At 33.3% G+C, this 10,352-nt stretch overlaps 1 protein-coding gene and 1 long non-coding RNA gene across 3 annotated transcripts; both read right to left on the bottom strand.

Annotated features, from left to right (window-relative positions):
* Nucleotides 1-231: 231 nt before the first annotated feature.
* LOC144850877 (uncharacterized) lies at nt 232-1,328 on the bottom strand. Its single transcript, XR_013614130.1, has 2 exons — nt 966-1,328; nt 232-884 (listed from the first exon to the last, which is right to left on the bottom strand). It is a non-coding gene; the product is annotated as an uncharacterized LOC144850877 (long non-coding RNA).
* A 337-nt stretch (nt 1,329-1,665) lies between these two features.
* Nucleotides 1,666-10,144, bottom strand: LOC144850835 (CD5 antigen-like). Of its 2 annotated transcripts, XM_078708307.1 has the most exons (6): nt 10,117-10,144; nt 9,223-9,293; nt 7,563-7,877; nt 6,704-7,018; nt 5,764-6,111; nt 1,666-3,269 (listed from the first exon to the last, which is right to left on the bottom strand). In XM_078708307.1, exons 2-6 carry the CDS (start codon nt 9,275-9,277, stop codon nt 2,920-2,922), a joined length of 1,383 nt encoding a protein of 460 aa, XP_078564433.1. In that variant the 5' UTR covers nt 9,278-9,293; nt 10,117-10,144; the 3' UTR covers nt 1,666-2,919. The 2 variants fall into 2 exon arrangements, with proteins under 2 accessions (XP_078564433.1, XP_078564431.1); XM_078708305.1 differs by lacking the exon at nt 10,117-10,144 and having other exon boundaries at nt 9,223-9,340.
* Between the last annotated feature and the right edge of the window lie 208 nt (nt 10,145-10,352).

Raw genomic sequence — 10,352 nt, 5'->3', positions numbered from 1 at the left:
ACTTGCTTCTATTCCGTAGTTGTCCCTTTTATTACCTTTTAGTTGGCCGGACATTTAGCTTCCCCACACCCTCCTTCCCCACACCCTCCTTCCCCACACCCTCCTTCCCCACACAGATTTATATAGTAAATACTGTGACGTCTTCGCTCCACATTTTCGCCGAATATATCTATACAAGTGTGTAAAACAGCTGACAGCGACAGAAAATAAAAACACGATGTTGACTTCATGTCGTAGGTCAAAAAAAATACGGTATTTTTTATTGGCAGCAGAAAAGGGTACAAAAATACGGTATAAATTTGTAAATACCGTATTTTATCCACAAATTTTGTGGGGAAGATACGGTATACAAAATACGGTATTTTTTTTATGAGCGCAGTTTCTGCTGCCAAAAAAAATACGGTATAAATACGGTATTTTCTTAGCAAGCAGAAACAGGGCCTAAAGCAAAACAATTACTATAACTCAAAGAGTCAGCTGCCCCTTAAAAAACATTTAAAAAAGCACTGCTCGATCTGCTTGGCATGAAGGCAGGCGCATTACACATTTCATTTACATATCTAACTGTCGACAATGACAATGATTAATTTATCGACCCTTTCAGGGTATGAAAGAACATTCTTTCAACCTTATACAAAAAAAAAAAAACTAAACACTTCCAGACATAAATATTTGGTCTTATAAATAATTTATATATCTAAAAGCAACATCTAACTAAAACAAATACAACATTTTGTGAATAAATTTAGCTAAGTTTGAGAATTTTTTTTAAAATCTGGTATTAAAAATAATTTATTAAAATAATATTTGCGTTAGGCCTACACAAGCGAGTTGACCAGTGACAAGCGACTGTTCGAATAATCCGTCACTTGTGATTTGTCAACCTATTTGCGTTAGGCCTACACAAGCAAGTTGACCAGTGACAAGCGACTGTTCGAATAATCCGTCACTTGTGATTGGTCAACTCGTTTGCATTTTTAGAAACAAAAGCTTAAGCAAAAAGTAAACAATGCATACAATTAGATTATATGATCACCACTAGGCAGTTGAAAGTTTATGTCAATTAAAATTATATAATATAAAAATGAAATTTCAATATTAAAACTAAAAAATTAAAACAAATATATATTTTACATGATTAATAAAGAGATATGTTATAACTATATTCGATACATTTAATATTTACATCCACACAAACAATCTCAAAGAAACTAAAAATGTAAATAAAAACATACTCTTGATAACATTGTATTATACAATGAATATATAATGCACATATTACTATAGTTTAATTTATCAATATATAAAAATTACATACAATTATCACTAATGTTAATGTACAAAAGTTCTTGTTTATGTATGAATATTAATGCATATTGTATATTCATGATTGTTACATATGTATGAATGTTAATATGCATAATGTTATGAATATGCATGAATGTTAATGCATATTTATGCATGAATGTTAATGCATATTTATGCATGAATGTTAATGTATATTTATGCATGAATGTTAATGCATATTTATGAATGAATGTTAATGCATATATGCATGAATGTTAATGCATATTTATGCATGAATGTTAATGCATATGCATGAATGTTAATGCATATGCATGAATGTTAATGCATATTTATGCATGAATGTTAATGCATATTTATGCATGAATGTTAATGCATATGCATGAATGTTAATGCATATGCATGAATGTTAATGCATATGCATGAATGTTAATGCATATGCATGAATGTTAATGCATATGCATAAATGTTAATAATGCGTATATGCATGAATGTTAATGCGTATATGCATGAATTTTAATGCATATGCATGAATTTTAATGCATATGCATGAATGTTAATGCATATGCATGAATGTTAATGCATATCAATGAATTTTAATCCATATGCATGAATGTTAATGCATATGCATGAATGTTAATGCATATGCATGAATGTTAATGCATATATGCATGAATGTTAATGCATATATGCATGAATGTTAATGCATATATGCATGAATGTTAATGCATATATGCATGAATGTTAATGCATATGCATGAATGTTAATATCATAATCTACAATTCACCAAGCATTTTGAAACAACTTTTTCTGTATTTTATCACTTCTTGATAATTGATTGTGCTGATTTTTTTCAAATTTAAGGAGAATTTATTTGATTATATATGTTCCCATATTATGCTAACAAAAATAAATGCCTCTCTCAAAACCCTCATGAACAATAATTGCCCCGGGGCATTTATTCAAATAAATACAGTATAAATATCTTGTATTAAATATTAGTATTCATTTAGCAATTTGTGAATGTCCATAATTGTTGACTAAGTAAGTCTTTTTATCCAATTGATTAATTTGAGGATCTTTATAATGGTCTACATCATCATTATGAAATAATTTTAATTCAATTATTAGTAATATCAATTAATCTACTACAAACACTAAATAAATAATATATCTAATATACAGGTTTCAATTTTATCATAGAAATAGACACCGTTTCCTGCAAATAAAAGCACGGCTTTGTAAAAAATTTAAAACAGTATGTATTGGAATGTGAAAATAAAATACATGTATGGAATGTATTTGGAATTAATTAACTTTTTTTAACCTGGTTTGCATAAAATTGATACGCTGATAAACAAACGGGAGGGACCTATAAACATTTCTCAGTAAAATCATTTGTATTTGAATGTGAACATAAACTACTTTGGATAAACATACGTACATTCATGTATTTGGAATTTCTTAAGCCTGGTTTCCATAAAATTGATATGCTGATAAACTTGTGAGGCAATCAACTTTCAACGAATCCGCTTGCCATCCTGCCATCACAGATTCCAATGCAATAGAGCAATACGTGAAGTGATTTGGTGAAAAGTTTAACTAGAAGTTTCTTAACCAAAGGTAATATGGTTTGGATTTGGGGAGTAGTAAGAAGGTGGAGACTGTGAGTAATCTGGGGGAGGTGTCTCTAATGAAGATTTGTACTTATCTGGTTCATCCATAACGGCAGTGTACGACGGTGGAAGGTCTTGGGAAGGGGCGGGGGGTGCCGATGGTGATGTTGGCACGTTTGTGGTAGGTTGTAACTCAACGCCAGCATTTTCAGGTTGGGCTGTAGTATCATTATTTTCTGCTGGTGGTGGACTACTCTTCTTCTTGCCGCATAAACAAGCATAACACCAGTACAAGCCAACGATCGACCCAATCGTAATACCTGCAATAGCGCCACCAGATAATCCTCCTGTTATATAAAGATAGAGATACTAATCGATTCATTTGTTTATCATCATTAAAATGTATAATATATATGAATTAGGATTCGTTTTATTGGTGTTTTTTTTTTTGTTCATTAGTTATCCGCTTGGTATACCAAGCGGATAACTCCTTGTTATTGTATGAGATCAATATTTTTTTTCTGTATTATTCTTCTTTCCTTCCTTCCTTTTTGTGAGTCGTGTTTCTCTAAAATGTGTAAACATAACATTTCATAACTTTGACAACATATGGGCATTTACGTGAAGTTGTGCACCTCCTATTTTTGAATGACGTCATAGTTGCGCAACGTGACTTACGCGCAATTTTATGAATTTCAATGATTGATCATAGATTAAAAACCAAAAGTCATTTAGTATTGACACTTTGACAAAATTTAAGTCATATCAGGGGCAAACTTTCTACGGATTAAAAATGGCATGTTTCACAAGAAGTTACGCGCGCACGCGCATTTAAAATTTCAAAATGCGCAAAATTAATTTCTAATCAACTTTTTACGCGTTTCTTGTCATTTTGAGCATGTCAAAAATTCCCACAGGCGCGCAATTTTTTACGCGCGCGGTGCGTACGTAGCGTTAAAAACATATTTTTTTCTCTTGAATTATATTTTTCAAGCCTTTCCTAGTAATTTTGAAAACAATTTAGACCTTTTTCAGTTTAAATAACGCCATACGAACACGTTGAATTAGACAATTTGTGCGCGTTTTTTATGAAAAAGCTTAAAAAATCGTCAAAATTATGTCTTTTTTTAAACAGTCATAGTTTCTAAAGTAAACCGTTAACCGTTTATTTTTATTACAAAATCTAGAAGTTGATGAGTTGTAGATATCGGATCATGCATCAATAAGGCTAAAAAAACATTGTGACGTCATCGTATGGCCACACGAATGTAAAATATAGGATTTTTGTCTCTTTCGTTATTGCTCATCACATTCAATGGAGCGCATCACGCTTATCTGTATTCCTTTTTCTCCTACATTTATATATTGTGTAGGTCAATCAACTTTCTTTAGCATGAGATAAAAATATTTTAATTTTTATGACGTCATCATGCCTAAAAATGTTAATGACGTGGGTCATTAATTTCATCTTTACAGTAAATTTTAATCTGTAATAGCTCGTAAGAATAAAATGTGATAATCACGATTAAAACGTTTTCTGGAAGCTATTGGATTGTAGATACGAATTCATGTAAACATTTTGCCAATCGGATGTTGTGACGTCATCATATGGCCAGTTGAATAAAAAAAGTTGTATTTTCATATTTTGCGTAATAGTTCATCACATTTAAAAGGGTGCGCATCTATATTTTACGTATTCAAATTTCTTCTACACGTTAATATGTTGTTCCTGAGATAATTTCCTTCTGAAATTGCTATCTAAGTGTTTCATTTTGATACCGTCGCCATGTTAAAAATTGGAATAAATGGCGGGTCCCGTAATTTCACCTATTCTACACTGTATGTAATATGTATACAGCTTATACTGTTTGCATGTATATACTATATGACACAAAATTGACAGAATTCAGCACTAACAGCATATCATATTCTTCAGTTCTTGTCATAATGCCATAAACTTTATCTGTGTGCAATATTCCAACGTATGACGTGCACATGGCGTTTGTCGTGGTGCGGATAACTAACTCGTCAAAGTGACGAGTTTCATGTCTAGTTTACATTTTTGTTCATGTTTTTTTATATTTTTCAATTTTTTTGTTTAATTTTGTAATTACATTTTTTGTAATTACATTATGGTCTAGTTTTGATTTTTAGCTTAAAGTGGTGATACTTAATAATTACACATGTCGCGGATTCGAACACGAACGTACTAAGCATTGTTATCAATGACCATGGCGTTTTACTCACTGAGACAAACTGTGACATAACATGGTCGCTGAGACGTCAAATTACTGCTATATTTTGCCTTTTTTTAGTGTTTATCCTTAAATTTCAGGAAAGTGACATAGCATATCGTTTGCGGCTTATCAATAAACATCAGTGTGCCAAATGTGAGCACGTACCGTTCAGTGGTTTTGGATGAGATACGTAAAATACGCAAAAAATTTAGTAGCATTAATATATAAATCTAAAGGCAAATAAGTGAAAAAATGACAATGATGTGGGTATCAGTGGCTGGATCTCAATGGAGATACAAAAAAAAAAAAAAGCGAAAAGCTAAATCAAAACGATAAAGTTAAACAGCCAGAAAAGTTAGCAGAGCTTTCGGGCAACACTAGCCCTTCATTAGTGCAAGTGAAATTGGATAACGTCATAGTATAAGAGCTGGCAAGTGCTGCCTGGGTGCACAGGAATAAAAGAAATACAACAAAAGGAGACAGGGTGGAGTCTGAATAAGAGTAGAAAACAAAGAAGGTAGCTTGGTAGAGATATAAACAATTTTTGAATGAAACTAAAAAACAGCTTAAATGGTAGCATTAATATATAGATATTCTTTCTTACCTTTTTTACATTTTACAGCAACATCTGAAGAATGTGAACAGTAATATGCAGGCTCAGATTGACAATCACTTAGTAGATGATGGTCATAATCCTGATCACAATCAAAGGCTACTGAGTGAACTGGTCGGTCATCAACTACAAATGTATTGTAATGGTAAGCCTCTATCATCTCACCACCGCCTTGGTATCCTAGTTGCTCGCAAAGAGTTTCGGTCTCAGGCTCACCCCAATTAGTAGCACACATCTTCCCCCAAAGACCGTATAAAAATACTTCTACTATTCCCTCATTGGTGTTATCATCGTACTGTCCCACCAATCGTGCATCCCCATGATCATAGCTTTGATCCTCTGTAGAAAGAACAATTTAACTACTTAAATTTTGGAATATGCTAGAATGCGACTTCTGGTTTGTTATTTCTATATTAGATAGCACAGTCGAACCACTGCTTTGGGACACCCCTATTCAGGAAAAAAAAACACATTAAAATGACAAATGATTAGCAGGAGTAATACACACATTTAACTCTGAATGAAACAGCCTGTCGTACATTAAAATGTTGTGTGGTTCACTATTTCTATTCTTCTTTGCATCGAGGACTTTTTGCCTACATAATACGGTTCAAGCTAACAACATATTATGTTTTAACTCTACGGCCAACACTCTTTTCAGGGGACACCCCTATTATGAGGACGCTTTATTGGGTTTTGAAGGAGCTGTTCTAGTGTATACTGTACAATCAATAGATTCTTCCAAGTTCAATATGCTGGGTGGAAGTTTCTAATTTATTGTTTACGGCTTTTCATTCAGCCTAATTTAAAACAACACTCACAACAATCTCTTGATTATTTAAGGGCTTCTTTATTTCTCCTAACCTCTTTATTTTTCTATTTGGATCAAATATCAAAGATTCAAGTTATTCTAGTAATGTTAGTAGCTTACCTTCATCTGTACATTGTAATTTAACAGGTTTATCACAGTAATAATAATATTGTTTAGTACGAGTACAGTCCTTCAAGTGACGTTCATATCCTTTACATTCAAATTTGAACTTATAAGAGTAATAGCCGTTACTTATTTCGTTACTAAACGCCAATTCATCACTTCCATGGTAGCCAAGCTGTCTACAGGCTACTTCAGCGCTTTCTCTTGACCAATAATCATTGCAAATTCGGCTCCACTCTCCATTATAGAATACCTCTATACGACCAACGTTTGAGTAAATTCCATCAACTAGACGAATTGAATAACTGCTCTCTGTTTTATTAAAATAAAATATGATTGGACAGTAACAGTAAATTGCAAGAACACATTGATACATACATATGTAGGAAGCTGAACAAATTTAAAATAGGCAGTGCTTATGGCAGTGTTTATTTTATTTATTCAATTTTCTGCCATATACAAAATACAAAGAATACAAAACAATTATAAAGGCAAGGAAAGACCAAACAGGTGCTAAACACCTATATGCTAGTTGGTCAACCCAGAACAGAGCAAAGAAATAAACCAAAAAAAAAATACGTTCTACAATTAAAGAAGAAAGTGACCAACTACCAAATGGTCTATTCTAGGGGCATTTTCGACATACTTTAATGCCCTTTTTTCCCTTCAAGCTTGCTCAGGAGGTCCTCATTACCTCTGGGGCCCCTGGGTTTAGCCAGTGAGTGCTCACAGCTGTTACGCCAATGGTTATGGGACCAACCTATTGATGTCTGTATAATATGTACATGTTATCAAAGGATATCCTAGTACAAGGGGATAAGAGATGGCACTGGGATGGTGAAGAATAACTACGAACCTGCAGAACATTCCAAAGATACATCTTGCCAATGGTTGCAGTCATGTGGAGTTGTCCTAGATGTACACATATAAAGCCTTGTCTCATCACCATTGCATTTCACGTCATCTAACACAATCGGCTGATACCAAAATCCATCGTAGCCATATGAAATAAAATAATCCACAGGTGGGCCGTAACCTAGTTCCCGACATACCACTTGGGCGTTCAATAAGTTCCAGCCATTATTACAAACTGTTCCCCATTCTTCATTATGGTATACTTCAAGGCGTCCTATATTGTCTGAAGGTCCACCAGTTAGTCGAATTTCAAAAACTGTAATAAAAAAAAAGGTTATAAAATATGTTGAACTATTTTCATCATCCTGATAATATTTAAAGAAAAGTGATTTGAGTACACGTCAGCCAAATTTAAAACAACACTAACTCACGTAGTAACCGGTACACAGTATTTTGTAAAGCTCTGTCTACACTATGGGTATTGACAAACTGCAAGCCATGGAGTCAGTGGAGTCAACGGCCCACGTGACCATGTTAATTGCAATTCAAGCGAGTCAGTACGAAGTCTAACTGCACTATTGTACCAAAAGTGCGAGGCACCATAAAACATATTAAATAATTTAATATAAATTAGTATGTTCATATTATGAAACATTAGAGAGGAGTAATTATAAAATAAAATCATTATTGTATGTTATGTTGTTCTAAACATACCCTACTACTACTAAAATAAAGTCAAGCCTGCCTGCTGCTCCCTTCTTGTTGGTCTCGCTTGTAGTTATTTTTTTCAAAATGTTTCCCGCCGGCCCACCACACAGCCCAGGCCTAGTCTAGCCCCTAATACAATATAGGGTTTCCTACTAGATGATATTTTGTTGAAAAAAATACATTTCACAAGACTTAGATTTAAAATATCTGTAATCTACTGTATTCGTCCATTGACAGCGTTGATATAGAAGCTACTGCTAGGCCTAGACTGTACTAGGCATACAGCGAATAGCCGTCTCTACACCCCGGCGGTCTACAGTATACTATAGGACCTAGGCTAGCTAGCTAGACTTCTTAGATGGTGATCAGGCACCACCTAAAACTAACTGTAAACATCGAAGTCGCATCTGGATATCTTTCGTACCTTTATTATTTCCACTCTTTTTCTCTTATTTTCATTCTTTCTTACAAATAATTTGACACACATTAAAAAGAATGTGTTAAAATAGTAACATGTCTAAATACTGATATAAGCTGTAATGTTTAAGTATTGCAATTAATAGTACACAAAAATACATATATAATTATATATATATATAATAATTATATTCAAAATTGTTAACATAATTACATTAACAGTAGGTACACACAAATATTAACGAAGGCTTATTATTATTCGAAGGCTCGCACTTGTTGGTATTTTTTCCGTTGAATTATCGTCGGGGATTGCATGCATTGCGTGCCTCGTTGACTCGCACTTTGGCAACGCTCCTACACTATCATACTTCATGTGATAAAAAAAATGTGATGTGACCATATATGGTTGTCACAGAAAGTTTGATAGTGTAGACAGAGCTTTACCTACGAAAAGTGTGATTGTGTACAGAATGGTGTGAAAGCATTGTTTGTGTAGAAAGCCTTTATAAACAAAAATATTAATTATTAATCTTTACCTGAATAAACTGAAATGATAAGGGATAAAGTGAATGTCACTCGCAATAGTAGCATCTTCTTTTGAGATAATCTGAAAAAAAATAAAAATAAATGTGTAAGTTTGGTAATTTTTTTAATTGAATATTTAAACATTTATTCACAATTACATTTACAATATTTAATAACATACCAAAAGCGAATGAACACCATTTTATACTATACTGTCTGTTGCAAAAATCATAGAATTAGCCTAGCTCTGGAAATTTTGAAATAGGCCTAGGCCTAGAACTTTTTAGAAGAATTTTGAAAATCATTAAGTGTATAATACTAATAATAGTTCTCGCTTTCACATTTGATAAACATTAAATATAAACAAGGCAACTAAAACCTGTCATACATACTAGGCCTACATGTAGGTCTACAGCATGTTTTTTTTTATTGTACTGCATTTATCTAGGCCCTCTAGTAGGCCTAGTTTAGTTTTGTTAAACTTTTTTTAGTGATCAAATAACTTATTTTTATTATATATAGCCTATAGGCTACTTGCTTGTTGTAGCTAAACTTGAAGTTGTAGAATAAGTTTATTTAGAATTTGATTGTAATTGTATAGGCCTAGGCCTAGGTAGTTAGTCTGCCATTTTTGCAGTACATAACCTAGTAGGCTAGGCTAATTATTTTTCAGCACAGGTCTACATAAGAAGTATCGCCTCCTGCTGTCTCCTCGTCAGTCGCTTTGCTGCCCTTTACGATACGACAAGCCTAGGCCTAGGTACTAGGCCTACTAGACTCTAGGCCCTATGTAACACGTAGTAGGCTAACCCGTCTACATACTAACTAGGCCTAGGCCTAAACCTATTTTATTAATAGGCAGGTTTCGCATTTTACGAATTACTGAATACTGTCCTAATAATTACTTAGGCGCGCCTAGTAGGCCTTGCTTTTATCCTTTTGTCGATCGAGAGCAGCATAATAGCGGTTCCAATTGTAATGGCGCCCTCTATTATTGCAAACTTAGTCACAACACATGTGAATTTACATCATCACTGTCTAATTTATAATATTAACTATGATATGACGAAACATTAATCAAATCAATATTTTATTAAAATCTTTATTCATAACAGTTTGTCACAAATTCATCGATTCAACA

Source organism: Antedon bifida, chromosome 8 (assembly GCF_963402885.1).
Source record: "Antedon bifida chromosome 8, ecAntBifi1.1, whole genome shotgun sequence".
NCBI classification, from domain to species: domain Eukaryota; kingdom Metazoa; phylum Echinodermata; class Crinoidea; order Comatulida; family Antedonidae; genus Antedon; species Antedon bifida.
Note: the sequence above shows the minus strand (reverse complement) of the source record. Positions and strands in the feature narration are given on the sequence as shown.